At 37.0% G+C, this 23,550-nt stretch overlaps 4 protein-coding genes and 1 pseudogene across 6 annotated transcripts; 2 read left to right on the forward strand and 3 right to left on the reverse strand.

The window, feature by feature from the left end:
- Positions 1 to 3,189: 3,189 nt before the first annotated feature.
- LOC149047177 (uncharacterized) lies at positions 3,190 to 10,075 on the reverse strand. Of its 2 annotated transcripts, XM_089204780.1 has the most exons (5): positions 9,741 to 10,075; positions 9,411 to 9,574; positions 7,937 to 8,075; positions 7,405 to 7,608; positions 3,190 to 6,830 (listed from the first exon to the last, which is right to left on the reverse strand). In XM_089204780.1, the coding sequence occupies exons 1-3, from the start codon at positions 9,921 to 9,923 to the stop codon at positions 8,054 to 8,056; spliced, it is 369 nt and encodes a 122-aa protein (XP_089060906.1). In that variant the 5' UTR covers positions 9,924 to 10,075; the 3' UTR covers positions 3,190 to 6,830; positions 7,405 to 7,608; positions 7,937 to 8,053. The 2 variants fall into 2 exon arrangements, with proteins under 2 accessions (XP_089060906.1, XP_089060905.1); XM_089204779.1 differs by having other exon boundaries at positions 7,405 to 8,075.
- A 150-nt stretch (positions 10,076 to 10,225) lies between these two features.
- LOC113686134 (torsin-1A-interacting protein 2) lies at positions 10,226 to 12,580 on the reverse strand. The gene has a single exon (XM_027203735.2). It carries the CDS (start codon positions 12,502 to 12,504, stop codon positions 11,302 to 11,304), a length of 1,203 nt encoding a protein of 400 aa, XP_027059536.2. The 5' UTR covers positions 12,505 to 12,580; the 3' UTR covers positions 10,226 to 11,301.
- Positions 12,581 to 12,712: 132 nt separating this feature from the next.
- LOC149047178 (torsin-1A-like) lies at positions 12,713 to 16,127 on the forward strand. Its single transcript, XM_089204781.1, has one exon. The coding sequence runs from the start codon at positions 12,731 to 12,733 to the stop codon at positions 13,724 to 13,726; it is 996 nt and encodes a 331-aa protein (XP_089060907.1). The 5' UTR covers positions 12,713 to 12,730; the 3' UTR covers positions 13,727 to 16,127.
- A 3,704-nt stretch (positions 16,128 to 19,831) lies between these two features.
- On the reverse strand, positions 19,832 to 20,962 carry LOC149047179 (torsin-1A-interacting protein 2-like). 2 transcript variants are annotated; one of them, XM_089204783.1, is made up of 2 exons: positions 20,893 to 20,962; positions 19,832 to 20,640 (listed from the first exon to the last, which is right to left on the reverse strand). In XM_089204783.1, the coding sequence occupies exons 1-2, from the start codon at positions 20,945 to 20,947 to the stop codon at positions 19,922 to 19,924; spliced, it is 774 nt and encodes a 257-aa protein (XP_089060909.1). In that variant the 5' UTR covers positions 20,948 to 20,962; the 3' UTR covers positions 19,832 to 19,921. The 2 variants fall into 2 exon arrangements, with proteins under 2 accessions (XP_089060909.1, XP_089060908.1); XM_089204782.1 differs by having other exon boundaries at positions 19,832 to 20,962.
- A 662-nt stretch (positions 20,963 to 21,624) lies between these two features.
- On the forward strand, positions 21,625 to 22,865 carry LOC113686135 (torsin-1A pseudogene; annotated as a pseudogene).
- Positions 22,866 to 23,550: the final 685 nt, after the last annotated feature.

Below are 23,550 nucleotides of genomic sequence, written 5' to 3' on the forward strand. Positions count from 1 at the left end.
CCTACAGAGATTTGTGTTATCTCCCTCAAGGGAAACTACTATGGTACTCTCTGAGGCCAGTCTACAGTAGCTGACTGATAGAATCAAGGAGAGTGTTGAAACAGTACCGCAAATGGTCTTTGACCTACATCTTCCATTTCTCAGACCATGAAGGCATAATCCCATCATTTTTAATCCACTTTACCTAATTTGGAGGCATCTGTGACGCGATAACTCCATACAGATAGGAGTACAAAGATTATAGAGCCCATAGATACTGAATGGTAGATACGGAATGTTATATACGGAGGGCAAATCCTTGAAAGGTCAATGAGCGATGACAAATGTTATTACTGCTACCTATGAGGTGGTTTACGGGAAGAATCTGGTACATCCATGAGCTCGATTTCTGTCGTTTTTTCGAGTCCAGCAAAATGTCCGAGAAAAACTGCAAAAATAGTGGCAGACGGTTACATTCAATAGACTATCATCCCCCAAGAGAAGGTAGCATTCTCCTGGTGGCTTGGTGTTACAGATTCCAGGGAGAAGCACTGCCTAGTTATAAGCCATTCTGCTTTAAGACCCAGCCACCCTCGCCTCATTCAAAAGTATTCACGAAATATTTCTTCTGTACTAGGATGGCCAAATAAAGGGAGAATCAAGAAAAAAGATTGGAGGGCTCAATAGATGTCAAAATCCAGGAAAAGTCTGGCTGATCAAGGACAAAAGGACAAATTCAAGACAATGGTGAGTTGATAACGTGCGGGTGGGATACCGTATTTAGCTAGGTCTTGAGAAATTGAAAATTTGAAAAAAGAGTACTCCGAGATTAAGAAAGACAAGGAAATGGTACCTTGTTTATCAACGCTCATTCAGTTGGTTTTTTTTTAATCAAATAGTGCTTATAAGGAAAAATATGCAATAAATCATAGCAAGAGAGGATGCAAACAATCAGATCAAGACATTTGTTAAAAATTCGTTCAGAGATCTCTTTCCACCGCTGAGAATTTTTAAGCTTATCAATAAAACAAAAGTCGGTGAATTTTTGTTAGTTTGAGAATATTTCGTTATAAAAAAGAAAAAAACTCGCTCTAGTTGTTTAGAAAGCTTCGTACTGAAAACAGATCATGGATACCTAAGATTCATGGCGATGTATGAGGCACCTTATTGTATGGTTGCAATACTGGACGTTTTTCTACTTGTGCATTGTGCTTTTGTACCTTAAATTTGAGTAGTTTTTATGAAATTAAATCCAAATCCAAATCATCTACGGGAAACTACGCTTAAGTACGCCAAATGACTGCAAACTCTAACAAACTCTTACTCGAGAAGTTCTTCTCTTGTACTTTACAACAGAACAGAACACAGTCAAGGCTACTACAAGTCTACTCCAAATACTCAAAACTACGCGAAAAGATTTCTTGAATTTATGACAGCATTTAGAAACTGATCTCCAATTTGATATTTTAGAGATTTAGATGGTTAGGACCGTGAGTTAAAGCTCTAATAATAACCGTAATCGCGGTATATTGATTTGCCCTCATTTTTCATGGGTTAAATTACCCTTTCTATCGAAATTTTCTCCATAATCGGGCGATTGGCGAATGATTTCAAGTTGGAAGTTTCATCCTTAAGATGGTAATTAGTGCATTGTGAATATTTTCCTAAAAAATTATTGTTCAACATCGTTGTTGATGCATTCTTGGAATGGTAAATACAAGAAAAAGAGTCTACAATCGTGTTACCGAGCAAACCTAGAACAAGAACGGTATTTCAAAAAATCTAAGGAAATTTCTAGGTCTGTAGCAAGAAATTTGTGAAGGATTTTCGCATAAGGTCCCTTGGGTGAACAAAGTACCTAAGAAGGCTTCGGTCAAAAAAAGATTCATGTCCCCTGTGTAATCAAATAAAAGTGAAAGAAGATTATTCGCAGGATTAATCAGCAGCCACTGATACTGAGATATACTCATTTCAGACCAAATTGTCTTAGAAACTTGAACCATTTTTAAATTTCAGCTTTGTGCGCCTCATTGAATTCCATTCGTACTAATTTCTTTGTTGGCACAATTACTTATAATTATAGTGTTTTTTATTCAGATGGAAATATTTGTCGCTTATTCTCGGTGTAGCTGAATAATATTTTAATGCTTAGTAAGCACTTTTAGGTTATTTAATTCCAGGCAAAAGCTCATATAACTTTGACTGTTATTGGTTTACATACTTATTATTTGTGATATTATAAAAGGCCCCATACTTCACTATGCATAAAGTTCTTGCTGAAAGAAAGCAAAGGTAAAAAAAAACAATCGTCTTTGGGACAACTACTTTGTTTTAGAGTGAGAGGAAATCTTACCGTGAAAGTTATGTCTGATTTCCTAGACTCAGCTAATATACAAAAGAACTCTGTCGGAGCCATCTCTCAACATGGAGAATCAAACAGGAAATACTCAAAGATTGTACAATTGAAACACAGCTCTCAAAAGTATTCTAAATTCTGCAGTAACGGCATTGAAACCATTTTTCTGTATGGAATTTAACTTCTCACGTAATATTTGATGAACGGCGCTGCCTTTCAGAAAATTCATATTGCTTTACAATCATTTTTAGCATGGACAATATCATTGGCGTCGGGCTGGAATTTTGACCATATATGTTATTATATGTTGTGTTAATATCTAAAATCTGAATTGCCTATTAGTTTAAGGCTATTACATCAACATAATTTAGTTTCTAACCGAAGTTTTTCTTTTTCTCTCGTAGGTTAACGCACGCTTTCAAGTTATATTTCTTCAAGTCCAGAAAGATCAAGCGGAAGGGATTCGGACAAGTCAAAAGTAGAAAAAACATTTTGCAACACGTCCACAGTTTTTTTTAAGCATCGCAGCTGACTTTCAACTATTTTAAGACAATCTTATTTGCCAATCTAAAGTTTTATTGAAATCAAAACTAAGACGTTAATTTTTTTTCTTCGTTTACACAATTTCATGGTAAACAGCTGTTTAAAAAATTTATTTTTCCCGCCAAAAAACTTAGAAAAAATACTAGTCTCTGTAACACGCATGCTCAGGTTGTTTAAAAAATACGGGCGCCCAAAATACGCATGCGCCGTCTTTTTTTCCGAAGTGAAATTTTATTGAATAAAAGTCATTTATTTGTTTGTATTATTTTTTAGATGAAGATCCAATAAATAAACCAGATTTCTTTGTGATCTTTATTTTTTCTCTTTATGGTCTCAAGTAACGCAAAACACGGTATTTCAATAAATCTTTATTCAACTTACAATGTTTTAATTAGTAGATTGAGTTTCAATTTATTTAATCAAAAGATGTGAAGAAACATTTTTTCGTATATATCCTAAGACTTTTGGCGGGAAAACTTGGATCAATTTGCATAGAGTTTCCCCTGACAACAATCTCGGCAAAAATTTTAATAGGGTCCAACTCGAAATTTTCTACCAGATTTTCTATGAACAACACCTCGTGCAATTTTTTTCCTATTTCTAACCATTTCTCGTTTCGCCTTGGTGAGTTTCGATCGAAAATTAAAACTTGTTTTGTTTTTTTTCCTTGCACGAGATGTTGTAAACATTACTTTTACAATAATAAGCAACATGGCAAGTTATACTCAATCTGCTTCGCAAAAAAATTTCATCTCCAAACCTAAGCAATCGATAACTTTGACTTTTTTTTTGCATTTCTAATCCAACCGTCCTGTATGTAGCAGAGGATAGATAAAACTGAAATTGAACGAATGTGTACCTGAAATTTCTTTTTCTTTTTCTATTTCGGAGAAAAAATTAGCAAATACAGAATTATTTTTTTTCTCTAGTAGCAATTTTAGAATTTGGAGAGATTATCAGTCACAATTTTGTTGCTCAGCGCTCCACTCCATTTTCGTAGAAAAAGAAACTTAGTCATAGTCAAAAAATTTTTGGAGCAATTAACTTTGAATTTGGCTTTGCTCAAAGGCTTTCACGCGGCTGTTCTATGTGAACAAAAAACAATTTCCACCGAAATTTACGCATTTTCATGTTTTCTCCTAATGTCCTCTGATACAACGAAAACGGGCAGAAAAATGTGTTATCTTAAACCAGTGATAAAGCCTCGCTATTAATTTTTGTATTTTAAACTGCCTTCGGGTTGTAAGATTGCTATAATTTGCCATGTTGCATCTAAATAGAAACCTTTTAAGACTGCTTCGTATGCAACACAAGACAGATGGATCCTAAACACTTTAAAAAAATGTGCAATAGCAGGTTCTATTTTTTAAACAAGTTATTGGCATCAATAACAAAATCTGTGTCAAAAGTTTCAGTTTTTGGAGCAAATCTTCCTGAATTTGGCTGACCTTCAGGAGCTAAGAACTTACACAACTTAATTGCTTTGTGCTGCATGTCTTTACTTTAAAATTTCCCTTTTTCGGGTTGATCAGTTGTACCTGGACACATCTTATTATCATCTACTCTTTTTTCTTCGAGTCGAAAAAAGCTATTCTCGGTCGAATTAACCTTTCGAATCAATTCGTTTCATAATTTGTGTAAGCTATTATCATGATTTCAAAGCTTGTCGCTTCATGTTTCTGTTTTGTTTGAATCAGCCGATTTCAGATTGGTTTTTTAACTGCTTATTAGGTACGTCATTTTAATTTTTTTTCCGAACTGTCCTGTGTTACAATGAAAGCAGGTAGAAAAAGTGTTCTCCCACAATAACAATATTAGAACGTCTAATCTACTAATAAACATCAAATAAATATCGGAAGAACCATTTTAAGGTGGCACCGTGTGACATCAACTTAAGTATAGGATAATTTGAAGTGTAATTTGCCACTAATGCGTTAACGAGACTGTTGACAAGGCAATTTCTAAATAAATTGACTGGATATTTTGAACTTACTATTTGAATATGATCTCTTAATAAATGATGATTTGTGTTCGTAGGAAAGCTGACAGAGTTAAATGAAAGTAACAGTAGATTTTCCTTCAGTTGCAAGTGAGAAATAATCTGGATATTTGACAAGTTTTAATTATTTTTGGCAGCAATTCAAAGAAATGAAGCAAAACCTGATCTCTCAAACACAAAGGCGCGCTCTAAATAGTTTGACTCCGCCCCTTGATTTAAACCCAAATGCAGTAATCATCCATTATGGCGACCATTGTTTAAGAAAGGCTTTTAATATTTCTACATCTTTCCTTTTAATTTTTGCAATCACCTACATCCAGTGTTTAGGAACAGATAACAAGTTACACTGTGGTAATACTACGTGATGGTGAAGCGAATCGTTTCGAATTCAGAATTTACCGCCACAAAAGAAGACGGTTTTGATCGGAGGAAGGAGATACAAACCTCAACATTTTCTTCCCTTGTGATGAAAACAAAGAAAATAATAAGAGCTTTTCAAAGATACGACTACTGTTCACACGCACTGCATCGGCTGCAGCTCAAGCTGTTTGGAATAAAGAGGTCTGAATGCCACGACGGTTGATTGAAAAATGATCCAGAGGTACCTAAGGCACCTCTACTCTTGTAGCATACCTTCGCATTTAAACAGCGAAAAAACTTTCTGATTTTTTTTAAAAGAGGTCTGAATGCCACGACGGTTGATTGACAAATGATTCAGAGGTACCTAAGGCACCTCTCCTCTTGTAGCATACCTTCGCGTTTAAACAGCGAAAAAACTTTCTAATTTTTTTTCTTAAATTTCTATAATGCCGACAAATTCAATACAATGTGCCAAAAATAAATTTCCTGAGCCTTCGTAAAAAGGGTCTGATCTCTTTTCTTAAAAAATCTTAATTACAATTTAAACAAAACGTGAACAGCACCAAATTAATAAACTCTGTTTTTTCTTAATACACCCCAAAGTTTGCATGATAAATTTTATCACCCTTTAGAGTACATATCCAAAATCGACTCAAATTCTGAAACTGTGATCAAATTTCCTCTCATATCTTTTTAAGTGGGAAAAGCCTTCTAGTTTTTCGGATGAAAAATTTTCAAGCAGTTTGCTTGCCTACTTCCTATGGGGAAACTGTCTCTCTCATTTCAGTTTTATCGCGAGTCTTCGTTTTTTAAACAATTTTTGTTATCTCAAAACAGCAATAAATAACTTATGACACCTTTTTTTTAGAGCTTTAATTACGTGGAAAACGCATTTGGCTCCCTACGTAATAAATATTCATAAATCTGTACATTATATTTGTAATGAAATTTTAGAAAACACCACGAATAATTAATTTAAACAAGATGGAGTTTTCAAATTAAGCTCATATAAAAGTGCCACCTTAAATTTCTACTCCCGATGTTGCTATAGTATGATATTATAAACTGGATTGGTGTGATGTTTTGACATACTTCATGCATACTTCAAGACGATGAGCGATCAAGGAAAGTGAATGAGTACATACCGGCAGAGATTTTATACCGTTATAACACGAATTTAATTGCCAAATTTAATAGCCTGATGACGTTGATTTGTTTCTGAATTTGACTTGATCTTTTCAAATACCGGACATGAATAACTCGATCGCTCACCGTATATAAAGCTTCTTACTAGTCCGCCTGTAATGTTTGTGGGCTATTCTCAAAAATGTTAGCTGACATAAAATTCATTTAAAATTTCATGCCAGTAATTCAATTTTTTTGGAAACTCAATGAAAACGTCGAGTTATATAAGTCAAACAAATAATGTTCCGTTGGAATCTAGGTCTTTTTACAGCCAGCATTTTTATCAAGTTTTTAAAAGGTGTTTGAAGTTCTTATCTTTGGCGACTAATGTTTCCACCTTTACTGATTCCAGTTTCGTCTCCTAACACATCTTCTTGTCCTTATCTCCTCTTCACAGAGGTAACTTTCCTATAAATCGAAGAGAAACATTCAATGATCACCTATTGAGCCAAATCCCGAGGCTATATTATCATTACATTCTATGTCACACGTGATTTTTTAGTAACGCCCCTTGTTTTACGTTGCGTAACAAAAGCTAGACTCTAACGAATATTTTATAGCCAGAGTTTAGACTTCTACTCTTTGCAATATAGCAATTACTTTGATACGATAGACACGATTAAGTGACGTTGTCCAGGAACGTAAAAGAATTCCGGTGCAATGCACTTAATGGGATCTAACTAAGAAAGCTGATACCACGTGTTCGGTTCTACGTTGCGAACTGAGCTCAGATCATATTTAGCTATCCAGTTTTTGACATTACTACAACATTTAATGTGGGTTATTTTGCTTAACAAATGTATTCTTAAGAATAAGCTGCTAAACCTTATTTTGTTTGACGAGTGAACCGCCCAAAACCTGAAATAAACAACATCATCTCTTTGTGGACCAAATTCTTTGCCTCATCGTACTCCCATTCAGTAAACCCTTACAGCGGTCTGGACTAATTATAAAGGTCACATTTATCTTAAACGATGCTCACCTTCAATATTAACTTATAATTTCAAGCTTCAGTCCATATATCCACGTTTTTGTTGAAGAGACCATCCAAGTTTTTTCAGCGGCAGTACCACACTTCTCACGTCGACGACTAGTACGGTATAGTGTGATTTCTTGAATTTGCATGCACATAGTTCAGCAGCAACAGCCAATCATTAGGATGTATGTCACATAACTTATTCCCGCGCTTTTAGAGGCAGCGAATCACAAATCCAAGAGAAAAAATGGTATTGAGCGTGTTAGATTTCTTTTTAATATACAATAGTGTGGTTGAATTTTTATTGGAAATACATGGCCGTCTAAATGTTAATATCTTAAGTAAAATAAAACATAAAATATTGAAAATTAAAAAAAAATATTGAAAACAATTGAAAAAATAATGTGAAATAAGAAAAAGATCTAATGAATTTCGACCAGTCAAATGTGATTTCTGTTGTTGCGGATAAAGGAAAGGAAATAAAAAAGAGAGAGAAAGATAATAACATAATAGGGAGGAAAAAGACTTGCATACCTACCCTCGCTGAGCCCGAACTAACGAGCATGGCGGCAGTAGTGATATATCTATCCAATTAAGCCATTAGAATAAGAGACCTTATTTTCAGTAGGTAAGTTGACGTTGGCTCCAGAAGCATTCATCGTTCATCGTGCCATCTTCTGTGAATCAACAGTAAGAAATGATCTAACTTAATCTAACTTCCATAAAACAAAGCTGACTTTCCATGAAACACCCATAAAACATGCTGGGCAAAAGAAAATAAGAAAAAAGCCATTTAAACTCTGCTTTCCAATTGCTCAATATGTTCTAGAAGGTGCTCCAATGAACATGAAGGACACATCTTTTTATCAGTAAAAGGTATTAGCCAGCACTTACTTAAAGAAAAGTACCTCTAGACATTCATAAAATTTGTAAAAAATGTGAAAGGGAGTCTTAACCCTTTAACTCCCATGAGTGACCAAGACAGAATTTCTCCTTACAATGTCAATACAATATCAACCAAATAAGCAATAAGAATAAAGAAAAATATCAATTTGGGGATAATTAGTTGATCAAATACTAAATTCTCTGAACTAACACTGTAAGAATTATATGGTTGACAGTAAGGAGAATTGACAAATTTGATCTGGGAGTTAAAGGGTTAAGGATGATGTTAGACTACAAATTATAATTTGATTAAGAGTGAGTTTAAATACATGTATTTCCTATTTGAATAAAATTTTTACAAATTTTCCTCACTTGTTGGAAACTTGTTCAGTTTATAACATTTTCAAATACAAATCTGCCATATCATGTCTAATTTCAGACAATATATGCACACAATCACCCCTAAACTTTAAAATTTTGCTCTGTCAGAAACGTGGAAAATAAGTAGTTCAAATTGTTCCTCACTAGCTAAAGATAAATCAAATGTTCACTGTGTCGTTCCTAAACTTTCTTTTGTATTGCAAATGTCTTTTTCATTCTTCAATGAACTCTGTTGGATTACATTCCATTCAAGGATATCTTAGATTAATCCTTCAGATTCAGATAGGAATATACTTGGATTATTTGGGCTGAATTTGATACTGTCTGGTACAAACCACCCTTTTTTGGTTGAATTCAATATCTTGACTAACCATAGAGACAATAAAAGGTTAAGTACACTAATCTAAAATACAGAATGTTGTTAGAGTTATAAAAGGCCTGCAGAGAATAAAACTCTCATCAAAAGGTTTTGCAGCCCAGAAGTCTTCAGTGTCTGGTAGGCAATGCATATGGGATCTAACATAAATTGTGAAAAAATTTAATTATGAACCCCTGGTTAAAAGAAAATGAGTGCTAAATATTTCTCACCCATGAATAATCTTAACAGAAAATAACCATTCAGGTGCACCAAGAGTTAATAAAAAAGGCACCCAGCTCCAACAGAAGAAGAACTTAGCTTTTTGGTAAACAAAATGATTGCATAGCTTTACTAAATTTTTTACTCAAGAAATTTTCCTAAAAATTACCTATCAATTGTTTCATTCCTGTTGAATGACTTCCTCCTCATCCTGGAGGTCTTGGTTTTCTTCTTCATTATCCTTTTCTCCCTAATAAAATAAGACAGGACCTCCATCATAAATATAACACAAAAATGTCCATGTCTCTTGTGACAGCTGCCCATTGTCGGAGTCTACAAAGAAACATTTTGAGAATGCAATGAGAATGTTGTCTTCTTTAACTATAAGTATAAAGCCATTTCATGGACAGCTTGCAAGTCTGTAGGGCATTCGACAAAAAGAAATCAAAATATCTGAAGTTTGAACCTGCATCCAGGACAAGAACATTATATTTCCAACCTTGCAAAGATGTTCCAAATACTTCTTCATCAAAGTAAATTCTTTTTCCCATGATAGCTGCTTGTTGGTACAAATCCCACACTTGTACTCAGACATTAATACTCGACCAGATGTTCTTCCATATGCTAAGGATGGTATTTGACTAGTGCAAAACATAATATTAAACAAGTGTGGAGGACACATTTTGATAGTATTTTCTTTATCAAATAAAATTCCAGCCAAATAATGATCAATTCCCGTTTCCCTTCCTTCAAAGGATCCATTGTTGATGGAGATAAGAATTCAAAAAATTTTGAAAAAAAATATCAAATAATGAAGGAAAAATAAACCTGGTAAAATCAAAGTAAAACACATTTTCTATTGACTTGCAAAAAGACACCAGCCAAAGAATGTCAAAAATAGGAAAGAGCCAAATGACTATACAACTGATCTTCCAAAAAAAAATGGTTGTAGTGTTAGTGGAAAACTCCAAGGTACAATAATTATTCATTGGAAAAGTATAAATTAAGGTTTAATTCAATACTCCCAACAGCCTCCTGAACCAAACTATAACTTTAAAGAATAAAATAGTGATTTTAAATCATGATAATATCTAAGAGCTCACAATTAAAAACCAGAAAAAATTACATTGTGTATAATATCAAGTTTGAATACAAACTATTGCAATGATAGTGTCCTTGTTTCTCTCCATGAGTGTCAAAACTTTAAAACACCAATGTCTAAAATAAGATGCAGGTGTCTGAAATTGTACACAACTGTAACACTAACAACACTAATGTCCAAAATCAGACACTGGAGTCTAAAATCTGATACTAGTCTCCAAAATCAAACACCAGTGTCCAAAATCAGACCCTTGGGTCTAAAATACAACACAACTGTCCATAAAGAGATACTAGTGTCTCAAATCAGACACAACTGTCTAAAATGGGACACTAGTGTCCAAAATAAGAAACCCATTTCCAAAATCAAACACAGGTTTCCAAAATTGATTACTTCTAATCAAAATTGGACTATAGTGTGCAAAATCATGCATAAAAACATAAGCCTAAGAATGTCAAAAACAGGAAAAAGTTGGATAACTACTGGTAATGTGGCACAATTTTCATCAAATTTGACAAGTCTTTTGGTGGACTATCTTTAGTTTGCCACACAGCCTAACATTTACATGTATATGAAAGGTCTAGCTTTGACCAACAGATAAAAATGCTAATTGAGTTGATGAATTGCATGCATTGTAAATCATCCACTGTATTCTGTGAACAGTCAATAGTTTTTGTTTAGTGACATTCTACAGAAAACAAACAAAAAGTAGCCAGGGAAGTCCATACTTTCTATTATGAAAAGGATGCAATCAATTGTTACATATTTTACCTCAGCCTAAAAGTAATAGTCCCTTCACTAATTCTCCTGCCTGAAAATCTCACATTTTTTGGTTGGCTACTCCTGATAATTAAGTGCTCAATCAAGACAACATCCCCTGGTTGACTAAACTCTAAATTTGCTACATTCTGATAAATCCTACATGTCTGACAGAGCAACAATAACTCACAAACTCATACTGTCAATCACTGCTAATAGTTAATGGTTCAGAACAAAAGTCCCTTGCTGAACCACTAGTTTCGCCATTCATGAGCACCACAGTGTCAGCAATGCGGACCAGGAGAGCAGCAACTGCATCCTTATCAACCGAAGCCTTATTTGCCCACACATCACCTGAAAGAAATTTCTCTGCACTTCCCTCTGCTTCTTTAGGAAGCAGAGATGGGCTAAGCTCTTCCGGCATATGTACAGTAAAAATAATGGTCAAGTGCTTATATGGTGCATTTTGATCATCACAATAAGAGTGAAACAAAAGTGGTGAGGGTGGCGGGAGAAGCTCAAGGTGATGGATGAGCACCACCCTGTGGAGAGCATTAATTTTTTTCTTCAAGAAATCGTCCATCTTTTTCTTGGTTTGTTCTGGATGATTTCCTTTCTCTTTTTCACCATCAATTCTTGCCAGATTTCTTTTATGACTTGGATCCAGCATTCCTGCTAGTTTAATGGCCAGGCAATCCACGTATTCATGTGCTGCTGGAGGTGCAGCAAGTAAGAACACCATTGGTTGTGAGGGATCCTTATTCCGTAGATGAGCCTTTCCGCGATTTCTTAAAATCTTCCAGAAACGTTCGGTCTGATTAGTGAATGACAACTGTAACTTTTCAAGCCCATTTCCAAAGACTTTCTCCAGATCAAAGTCAGGCTTCATGTCGTTGTTAGGAGGTCCAAGGTAGATAGCTACAACAATACATGCCATTGCGGTGACAAGGAAAATTCCCATAAGGGAAAGATACCTTGACTGCGACTTGGTACTGGGATTCGAGCTGTGGATAAATTTCAGTTGTTGATCTCTCTGAGAACCTGATTGCAGTTCATCTGTTTTCGGAGATCCGTCAGCAACTGTCTGATTTTCTATGCCTTCTTTTAGGTCAAGGTTAGTTAATTCCTGCTTAGCGGGCGCTATATTTACAGATTCACGAACATGTTTGTTTTTCCCTCTTTGATTGTCTCCGCCACTTTTTCCCTCAGTGAGTGCATTACGTTTCTCTGCCCCTTTACCTTCCTCCTTGTCCTTCTTAAATACCTCATGTTCGTTTAAACCTTTGTCTTCGTCACCTTCAGCTCCATTTTCCTTCGCAAACGTTTCATCGGCTCCCCCTTCTCCATCAAGCTGAGATTCCGCTCCCCCTTCGCAGAATTTATCATCAACGTCTTCGGAAGACATCGTGTAAACAACTTGATCTCGTGTAGAGTAGTGCTCAAACAAAAAACTGTTTCTGCGTGACTAATGTTCGTGACCAGTGCACGCGGTATCAGGAAGTGTTCTTGGTAACCACTCATATAAATTACTTGTTCTAACAAGGTAAGTCATTGGCCAATTGGTTTAGAGTGGCCACTGAAAATTACTGTACTAAATTGCGCACAAAAGCGCACGGAGATCGTGCGGCAACATGGGGAAGAAGGGACTTATACAGCTGATGATAATTTTGTGGGCACCTACTATAAGCGCAGTTCTCATTGAAGGTATTGTTGGAGGTACTGTTCTTGTAAGTGGCTACTTGGCGCCTAAAATTTATTGTCATTTCACTGAATGCTGTAAGAACAAGTGGATTAAACCCAACATAACGGGTTTACAGTCAGCCCTTCGGAGGCGTGTTTTTGGTCAACACTTGATCACCGAGACCGTTTTAAAGGCTCTTGTTGGACATTTGAACAACAAGTCGCCTGATAAAGCGTTAGCCCTTTCCTTCAACGGCTGGACAGGATCAGGAAAGAACTTTGTGAGCAAAATCATTGCCGAACATATCTTCAAAAAGGGATTGGAGAGTGATTATGTTCATCAGATCATAGCTACCCATGAATTCCCTCATCAGTCCGAAGTGGACTTTTACAAGCGACAGCTGCGCAATCGAGTGATAGGTTCTGTATCAAAGTGCTCCAGATCGCTATTTATCTTCGATGAAATGGACAAAATGCCAATAGGCCTCATAGATGTACTTAAACCCTACTTAGATCACTACCCTCCTGACGTAGGCAAGATCGATTACCGTCAAAGTATCTTCATATTCCTTAGCAATACGGGGGGTCATCTTATCAACAGTGCTGTTCTAAAACACTGGAAAGACGGAAAGGAACGAGAAGACATCAAGATTAAAGAGATGGACAAAGTTATCAATCTCGGTGAATTTAATAACAAGGGTGGATTTTGGCATTCCTCTCTAATTGAAAAAAATCTCATAGATTACTTTATTCCATTTATGCCGATGGAGAGATCTCACGTTAAAATGTGTGCCAAAGCCGATTTAGAAAAGAAAGGACACCCAGTCACAGAATCCATCTTAAACAGAGTAGCAGATGAATTGTTATACTTTCCAGAACACCAGAAGGTATTTTCTCAGTCTGGTTGTAAGAAAATTTCAAGCAAAGTTGACTATGTGATGGGGTGAGGAATTTAAAAACATAGTAGGCAACAAGTCAGGCTGAGATAATGTGTAGAGAATTAATAGAAACTAGTTTTTGAAGAAATAGCACAAGCTTGTCACATAGACTTACAGTAATGATTTTCAGTAAGTGTGAGTCAGCCTTTAAAACTTAGTTTTAGAAATGGGAGGGGTGGGGTGGGGTAAGTTCAGCAGAGAGTGGAGATGGAGGAATTGGAAGTATGTTTTAGATACAAAGAAGACAGTTATCTGAGAGAACAGGTATCTGAGAGAGATCAAGAGAATGAAAAACAAGTGTAATAATTTGCCCTTGTTCTAATAAATGCCCCCTTTTTAATAGGCACCTCCATCCAATTTGTTTTTGTAAATAAATGTGGCAATTCAATAAGCACTCTCATTCCAATAGGTGCCTCTATACCAATTAGCCCTCCTCTTCAGTTTCAGTGATGCACTGCAGAGTACATTTACACTTAGATCTATCATGTATGGGTCCTCTTTCTTTAACCCTTGAACTCCCAGATCAATTTTCTAATTCTCCTTACTGTCAACCATACAATTCTTATATTGTTAGTTCAGAGAATTTAGTATTGGATCAACTAATTATCCCCAAATTGATATTTTTCTTTATTTTTATCACTTATCTGGTTGATGTTGTATTGATATTGTAAGGAGAAATTCTGTCTCAGTCACTCATAGGAGTTAAAGGGTTAATTGGAGGGCTCAGAGCAAGAACAATCCCTTGATTTTTCGGCCATTTTTGAAAGTGTTCAGAAGTAGTTGAATTTTGGCATGTGGACACTTTCAAAAATGGCCGAAAAATCAAGGGATCGTTCTTGCTCTGAGCCCTCCAATTGCTCTTGTAGAGCCTTATAACAAAAACAGTGGTGTTCCTCTTAGTTTCTCAACTATTATGTTTACCTGAGTGCACAGTTCCTTCAAACACATGATTTTGTCTTATAATTTTGCTTGGCTGGTTGTTCTAGCCAGGAAGGATTTAGGGACAACACCTCCACTTTCCATTTGAATTGATTCTTTTCAAATAACCATCAAAGCTTTGTTTGACACATTTTGCTATTTCTGAAGAAGGAAATGAGCACACTGTTTTGAAAAAGAACCCTTACTTAGGGAACCAAATGTAGCCAAGTGCCCTGAGTGCTGAATCAAATCTTTATGGTAATTTAGTTTCTAAGGAAAGTTTCATACTGCTTTAGAGAGTAACAAAAATACTTGGTTGATGAGAGACTAGAAATTAATGAAGAGACATTTAGAACTTAAACAACTGAGGAAATCAGGCATTTCAATCCCACTTGTTCTTTCAGATCAATAAGGATAAAGGATGATACTTAAAATGAGCTTCTCTTGAGTTACTGTAGCAGCCAATTGATTTAAATCTTTTTAATTTTGGGATTATATTGTGCCAAACATCTCCAAATCCCAAATCAGGCTCTCCTGTACCATGTTTCTCATCAAAATAAAATTTCTACTGAAAGCAATGATTTAGTAAAGTAGACATTCTTCCCTTAGCTTTTCACCTGTATTCTAAAATTGTGCACTTTAATTTGCTATCTTCTGTAAATCATCAGAAAGAAATGTACTAAAAATCTAAGAACAAGAATTGTATTAGTACGTTTTCTTTCTTTCTCAAGGAACCTGGCACTGTCTTAGCATGTTTCTCTTAAGAGAGATCTACTTGGGTCTACTAATCTTTCAGTGAGACATGACAGTCAAATAGAAAATTCTTGACTCTGTTGTACGAGAGATGGTTGTGTCTTGAGTCCCTACAGATTAGCTATGCTAGGTACCATTACTTAGGAAGATCAGTAGACTTTCATGGGTAACTTTATTTGAGTATGAAAGATGTTGATATAGTGTAAGTAGAATTCTTACTACAGGTAGTCTGAAGAACCCTCTTCTGATAGTACTGTATTTACTCGTATATAAGTCGACCTTTTATGACCAAAAAATCAACCTAAAAATTCACCCTCGACTTATACACGAGTAATACATAGACCTGACTCAAGCAATTCAAGAGATTAGCATAACAATTGCCTGAAGTCCATTTGGAAATCTGAGTAATAAAACCAGTTCTAATTGTGTTCAAGTTTCGTAACTTTTCAGCACATTCTTCGTTGACAAAAAAGTTTGAAATAGTAAATTTTAAGTGACTTAACACAAAGCTGTCAGAACTGATTTCTATTGTGTCTTCGGACTGTAGAGCAGACATTTCTTCTTACTGCTTTGCTGCTGTTTACGGTGCTGTACGTTTGTTTCCATCAAACGAGTTCATATAATTTGTGAAAATTGTGAAAGGGAGTCTCAAAGGTGATCTTAAACTACAGATGATAATTTAATTAAGTGTGAGTTTAAATACATGTATTTCGTATCTGAATAAAATTTTTCAAATTTCTCTCACTTGTCAGAAACTTGTTCAGTTTATGACATTTTCAAATAAGAATCTGTCACAGCATATCAAATTTTGGACTATATTTTCACAATCACCCCTTATACAAGAAAACTTTAAAATTTTGCTCTGTCAGAAAATTACAGTGAAAGTGAGTAGTTCACATTGTTCCTCATGCACTAAATCAAATGTTCACTGTGTGGTTACTTAACTTTCTTTTGTATTGTAAATGTATTTTTTTCTTTGATGAACTCTGTTGGATTACATTCCATTCTAGGATGTCAATAGATTAATTTTCAGATATTAATGTTTTTGTATTCTTTAGGCTGAGTTTTATACTGGCACAAATAAATTTCTTTGGTTGAATTTAACATCCTGGCTAACTGTAGAGACAAAATAACAAGTACACTCATCTTAAAAACTGGATATAGTTAGGGTTATTAAAGGCTTGCAGAGAATGAAACTCTCCTCAAAGGGTTTTGCAGTCTAGAAGTCTTCAGTGTCTGGCAGTCCATGCATAAAGGACCTGACATAAATTACAAAACATTACATTACAGTACACTTTAATTGAGCAATTTTGAAATTTCCTTTTCCCAAGTTGATTGTTATTACTACACATGTTTGTCAGTTCACGTTAATGATTGACCATTTTGAATAAATGATTGTATGAAGGTGCAATTGATTGTGCGTCTCTATACAAATTGTATTATTGTATGTCTCTAATATGCAATTGATTGTCATACCATGTAATTGATTTTCTTTAAGTTGTTAATGATCAACCATTGCACGAGATTGAAAGTATATTTGTTATGTTTGATTGTCCAGAGGTGCAATTGTTCATCTGTTACTGCTATTGAATGTTAATACACATGCAAATACCATTTTTGAAAGTTTGTTCGTGTCAATGAAGTTCATGGAAAGTGCCAATGAATGTATATTTGCCTTATAGTTTCAACTGTTGACATAAATGAATGTGCATTTTGCGTAAATAAACAGCAAAAGGTGTAAAAATGGTTATTGACCTGTTGTGGAAAAGAGAGTGGTTGCAAATGGTAAAAAGACAAAAAAAATCAATGCATGCAATCCATTACTAAAAATTAAAAGACAAATCTGAGATACAAGTTTGCTTTTGTGAACTACAGCACATAATTCCAAAGGTCAGGATAATATTTAACTGCCAGAAAAGCAATTACTGTGTAGTTGGAGTTACCTGTGAGAGGAGACAAAATTCTAGCTGAGTGACCCGATAGGTCGTAAGCAAAGGGTGTTGACACAGGACACTATGGGTCTGAGCGGTGTGTTCTGGAAGACAGGTTAATGACTCAGTTTGTTTGGTCAACGTTGGGTTTCGAGGTTGACTTGTTGGCTGCTTTCTGTTCAAGGAGAAGCTTCTCGAATTTTTGTTTTTGTCGCTCCTTAGTGTTGTTGAAGACTCGCTGGGTGTTGGTACTGATCTGTCCTAGTAAAGCCTTCGCATCTTCTCCGGGAATTTAAGATTCCGACTTTCAAACAAGCCCAATCCCGGATCCCGAAAAACCTATTGGGGACCCTCGATCATGGAGCTATAGGAGCGTAGAGGGTGTTTCTGGCTTTTTGTTAGCCCTTTGAACTCCGACTTAAGCGGCCAATTATCGAGCAGCAAATTGGGCTGGCCAAACTCCTTGTGAGGAATACCTACGATGTTCATGTAGCTTCGGACAGAGGCAGCTTTAGGACTGCGGGCTAAGAAAGCAGCGTACTGCAGAAGGTGATCAGGCTGAACTGGCACCGGGGTGTAGCCCATGTAGAGGGAAAACCTGGAGTAGGTGTCGCGATGAGTTTTGTTAGTTGCTTTAGTGGATTCTGTATAGAGCTGAGACCGATACTTAGTATTTCCTGATGCCAACCGAGGGAGGAGTGACCGTGAGACGACAGGTAATCCGTCAGAGCCAAATTGGCCGCCGCAGCGCAACCTAAGCGTCCCTGGTGAAGACGGAGTAAAAGGATAACAGATGAGGGCGCTCATGAAGGCACGAAACCGAATCGGCGATAGTTTTACGAAGACCCGCGAGATAAGTAAATAACAACTCGATGCCCAGAGATGGCCCCATCGATTCGCAGCAAGAATTATAGCCGGCTAAAGTTTCTCTGTGGTTAATATGTAGACACGACCAAGCTGGGTGGTCAAGTGAGAAGTTCCTGTTCCTCCTGTTCCTTTCTTACAGCCAACGAAAGAACCTCGTGTTCGATTCGATGTCACCTGCTGAGAGAGCACGAATCGGTCATAACATCCACCGTTGGTCGGTCATGCAGGAGGAATTGGTTCCCGTTAAAGGCTTGCAAAAATTGTACCCACCAAGCGATATCACGGTAAAAGGAGGGAGCTAAACGATGCTTAGCACCCAAGGGAAGGGAATTCAGGATGCTAAGGACGCGGCGAAGAAACCAACACTCGCCGTAAACAATTCTGCACGCCCAATTTAGTTTACCTGCCAGTCGCCCTTTATGCAAGAAACTAGAAACCATGATCTGGCATTCGTGAAGTTTCTCCTGTGGGAGCACCATGCTATACGAGATTGTATCCAGTTCTACACCCAGAAAGGTTAATTTGCGGGTGGGTAGCACAAGTTTACGCTGACTGATAGTAAAGCCTAAATCCTGCAGCAATTGTAGCAAGACTTCATAGGCATGGGTGCATTCCGCTTGCGTAGCCCCAATGAAAAGGAAATCGTCGAGATAAATGATAATGTTCACAAAACCTCTCTTCCACATCATGCACCGAACAGCCTGTGTTAGACGATGAAAGATTTCAGGAGAGCTTTAAGCACCAAATGAAAGGCGAGTGTCGTAAAAGTAACTGCCAACATCGTCCCCCGAAAACCACCACTTGCAGCCTGTAGAGTTTACTGTAATTTGCGAAACGAAACGAAACGAAATAAAATTAAAATCTGTAATTTGCGAGATGGAAATATGCTTATGATTTGCACAATAGAAATCGCAAATTACAGATTTCTATTTTGCAAATCATGTGAGCATATTTCCATTTCGCAAATTACAGATTTTCATTTCGTTAATTACAGTAAGCCGCTTGTAGCCTGATGATTTACAGGGTGGATGGGTACCGACCGGTAAGCATGTTTGAGATCTATTTTAGCCATGAAATAATTAGGTTTTTAGGAGTTTGATAGCGTCATCTAGAGACTGAAATTTAAAATACCACGTGCCGCTAAAATCATTAACAGCACGCCCATGCGGTCGAGAGCAGTCGTGGATAAGCCTTACCTCAGAAGAGTTCGGTTTAGGAATCGCTACTACTAATCCCCAGCCATGCTCGGCAATCGGGTTCCACAGCCTGCGCATTTAGCCACCCACTTCTCCAATTGTGAATAGTTTGATGAAATGGAGCTAAAACTTTCTTAGAAGCTAGAAATAAACTTGTTGTTTGCATGCTTGCTTAATTGCTAATGACACGTGCACAGATGCCTTAGAGGTAATATACTAAAGTAATTTCGAAATTAGAACCGGTTAGCATGGTGAAAAGCTATTGGCTCTACCCAAGTCTTATGACTTGTATGTTAAACAAATTGCTCAATCTAAAGGAAAAGGAAAAATGATAATATGTACGCGGCCTGTTCCAAGTTCAAGCCTCTCAGTTATTGATGTCTAGATTTATAATAATATGGATTAATCTTCATGTTAAGTGCTCAATCAAGTCAACCAAAATTCCCTGGTTGACTAAACTCTAAATTTGCTACATTCTGGTAAATCCTACATGTCTGAAAGAGTAACGATGATTCACTAACTTATCCTTCCAATCACTGCTAACAGTTATACAATTTAGAACACAAGTCCCTTAATGAACCACTAGTTTCTCCATTCATGAGCACCACGGTATCAGCGATGCGGACCAGGAGAGCAGCAACTGCATCCTTATCATCCTTTGCCCAAACGTCACCTGAAAGATATTTCTCCACACTTCCCTCTGTTTCCTTAAGAGACAGAGATGGGCTGGGCTCTTCTGGCATATGTACAGTAAAAATAAAGGTCAATTCCTTATATGGTGCATTTTGATCATCACAATAAGAGTGAAACAGAAGTTGTGAGGGTGGCGGGAGAAGCTCAAGGTGATGGATGAGCACTACCTTGTGAAGAGCCTCAATTTTTGTCTTCAGCAAATTGTCCATCGTCATTTTGGTCTTTTCTGGAAGATTTGCTTTCTCTTTTTCACCATCAATTCTGGCCAAAGTTTTTTCATTTTTTGGATTCAGCACTTCTGCTAGTTTAATGGCCAGGCAATCCACCCATTCGTGTGATGCTGGAGGTGCAGCCAGTAAGAACACCAGTGGTTGTGAAGGATCCTTATTCCGTAGGTGAGTCAATCCGCGACTTCCTAAATTCTTCCAGAACCGTTCGGTCTGATTAGTGAATGACAACTGTAACTCTTCAAGCCCAAAGACTCTCTCCAAGTCAAAGTCAGTCTTCATATCGTTCTTAGGAGGAGCAAGGTAAATAGCTACAGCAATACATGCAACTGCGGCGGCTAAAATTCCCGCAAGGGGAAAATAACTTGATTGCGACTTGGTACCAGGATTCGCGATGTGGATAAGTTTCGGTTGTCGCTTCCTCTCAGGATCTGATCGCTGCTCATCCGACTCTTTTTCCGGAGATTTATCAGCAAGTGTCCGATCGCCTTTGTTATCTTTAAGGTCAAGGTTTGTTAATTCTCGCTTATCTGGTGCTGTCTTTACAGATTCACGAGCAGGTGTGTTTTTCCCTCTATGATTGTCTCTGCCAATTATTTCCCCTGTGAGTGTATTACGTTCCTGCGTTTCTTTACCTTCCTCCATGTCCTTCTCAGATACCTGACGTTTGTTTGCACCTTTGTCTTCGACACCTTCAGCTACACTTTCCGCTGCAGAGCTTTCAAAAATTTCCCCTTTTCCCTCAGGTTTATCTCCAACCTCTTCGGAAGACATCGTCTTAGCAAAAATAAGGGATGATCTCAAACTCTCAGGTTCTGAGAGTTGTTTGTGCATTAACAAAGCGCGCGGTTCCTGGAAAAAGGTCTCCTGCTAGCGACTTGTAAAAATTAGTTACTCTGACGAGGAAAGTTATTAATAAATTGATTGAGACTAACCAATGAAAATTGCTGTACTAAATAACACGGAAGTTTTCTAGAAAACCTACAGGCAAACAAAACGCGCTTTCCCGGAAGAAGGGCCCCTGGTAGCGACTTTTATAAATAATTTACTTTTACAAGAAAGGTCATTAATCAATTGATTGAGACTAACCAATGAAAACATCTGTACTAAATAACACGAAAGTTTTCTAGAAAATCTGCCAGCAAACATAGCGCGCGTTTCCCGGAAAAAAGGCCCCCGCTAGCAACTTGTTTACATTAAATTACTCTAGCAAGGAAGGTCATTGGTCAATTGATTGGGAAAATTGCTGTTCTAAATAATACAGAAGTTTTTTTTCAGAAAACCTTCAAGCGGACTAAAGCGCTCGTCAATACTGCAAAAATATGGAGAACAAGGGGAGGTTTGTGCTGCTGATGACAATTTTGTGTGCACCGATGATAAGTGCAGTACTTTTTGAAGGTATTGTTGGAGGTGTTTTTCTTGTAAGTGGCTATTACTTTGCGCCAAAAATTTATTGTCATTTCACTGAATGCTGTGCTGAATGCTGTAAGAACAAGTGGATTAAACTCAACATGACGGGTTTACAGTCAGCCCTTCGAAGGCGTGTTCTTGGTCAACACTTGATCGCTGAGACCGTTTTAAAGGCTCTTGTCGGACATTTGAACAATGAGTCACCTGATAAAGCGTTAGCCCTTTCCTTCAACGGCTGGACAGGATCAGGGAAGAACTTTGTGAGGAAAATCATAGCCGAACATATCTTCAAGAAGGGATTGGAGAGTGATTATATTCATCAGATCATAGCTACTCATGAATTCCCTAATCAGAACAAAGTAGATGATTACAAGGAAAAGCTGCGCGAACTAGTGATAGATTCTGTAAAAAAGTGCCCCAGATCGCTGTTTATCTTTGACGAAATGGATAAAATGCCCACAGGCCTCATAGATGTGCTTAAACCCTTCTTGGATCATTACCCCCCTGATGAAGGCAAGATCGATTACCGTCAAAGTATCTTCATATTTCTTAGCAATACGGGAGGGTCATCTTATCAACGGTGTTGTTCTAAAACACTTGAAAGACGGAAAGAAATGAGAAGACAACACGATTAAAGAGATGGAGAAAGTCATCAATCTCGGTGGATTTCGGCATTCCTCTCTAATTGAAAAAAATCTCATAGATTACCTTATTCCGTTTTTGCCGATGGAGAGACCTCACGTTAAAAAGTGTGCTAAAGCCGATTTAGAGAAGAAAGGACACCCAGTCACAGATTCTATCCTAAACAGAGTAGCTGATGAATTGTTATACTTTCCAGAAGACCAGAAGGTATTTTCTCTGTCTGGTTGTAAGAAAATTTCAAGCAAAATTGACTATGTGATGGGGTGAGGAATTTTGAAAACTTTGCACTTGAGACAGTAGGCAGCAAGTCAGGCTGACATAATGTGTAGACAATTAATAGAAACTGGTTTTTGAAGAAACAATAAAAGCTTGTCACGTATACTTACGTCAATGACTTTCCAGTTAGTGTGAGTCAGCCTTTAGAAATTTAGAAATAATTGGGGTGGGTAAGTTCAGCAGAGGGTGGAGATGGAGGAATTGGAAGTATGTTTTAGATACAAAGAAGATAATCATCTGATAGAGAGAATAGGTATCTGAGAGAGAACAAGAGAATGATGATCTAGTGTAATAATTTTATTGACCACCCTCGTTTTGATAACTGCCCCCTCTCCAAAATATACCCCATCTAATTTGTTTTGGTTAAAAAGTGCCCCTATTTAAAAAGGACTCTCATTCCAATAAGCGCCCCTCTTCTGTTTCGGTGATTGCACTGTAGAGTACAACTACATTGAGATCAACCATGGTTCATCTTTCTTTGATTGCTCACGTAGAGCGTCATCACAAAAACAGTGGTCTTCATCTCAGTATCTAAACTATTATGTTCACCCGAGTGCACAGTTCCTTTAAATAAATGATTTTGTCTTAAAATTTGTGATGATTGCTTGGCTGGTCGTTTTAGCCAAGAAAGATTCAGGGACAACACCTCCATTTTCCCTTCGTATTGTTTCTTTTCAAGTAGCCATCAAAGCTTTGTTTCAAACATTTTACTATTTCTGAGAAAGGAAATAAGCACCTTGTTTTGAATAAGCACCCTCCCTTGAGAAACCAAAAGTAAATAAGTGCCCTGAGCACTAAATCAAATCTGTTTGGTAGTTAAGTTTCTAAGGAAAGTTTTATACTGACAAGGGTGAGAGCTGATACTCAAAATGTCAGCTTTTCTTAAGTTACTGTAGCAGCCAATTGATTTACCTATGTTT

The sequence above is a fragment of the Pocillopora damicornis genome, chromosome 4 (assembly GCF_964200805.1).
Source record: "Pocillopora damicornis chromosome 4, jaPocDami1.2, whole genome shotgun sequence".
NCBI lineage: Eukaryota > Metazoa > Cnidaria > Anthozoa > Scleractinia > Pocilloporidae > Pocillopora > Pocillopora damicornis.

Coding starts and splice junctions, on each gene's coding strand:
- LOC149047177 (XM_089204780.1), bottom strand. CDS start 9,923: ATGTGTCCTCCACACTTGTTTAATATTATGTTTTGCACTAGTCAAATA. Junction 9,575..9,740: donor ATTTGGAACATCTTTGCAAG/GTTGGAAATATA, acceptor GTTTCTTTGTAG/ACTCCGACAATGGGCAGCTG. Junction 8,076..9,410: donor AGGAATGAAACAATTGATAG/GTAATTTTTAGG, acceptor GTTGATTCACAG/AAGATGGCACGATGAACGAT.
- LOC113686134 (XM_027203735.2), bottom strand. CDS start 12,504: ATGTCTTCCGAAGACGTTGATGATAAATTCTGCGAAGGGGGAGCGGAA.
- LOC149047178 (XM_089204781.1), top strand. CDS start 12,731: ATGGGGAAGAAGGGACTTATACAGCTGATGATAATTTTGTGGGCACCT.
- LOC149047179 (XM_089204782.1), bottom strand. CDS start 20,947: ATGGAGGAAGGTAAAGAAACGCAGGAACGTAATACACTCACAGGGGAA.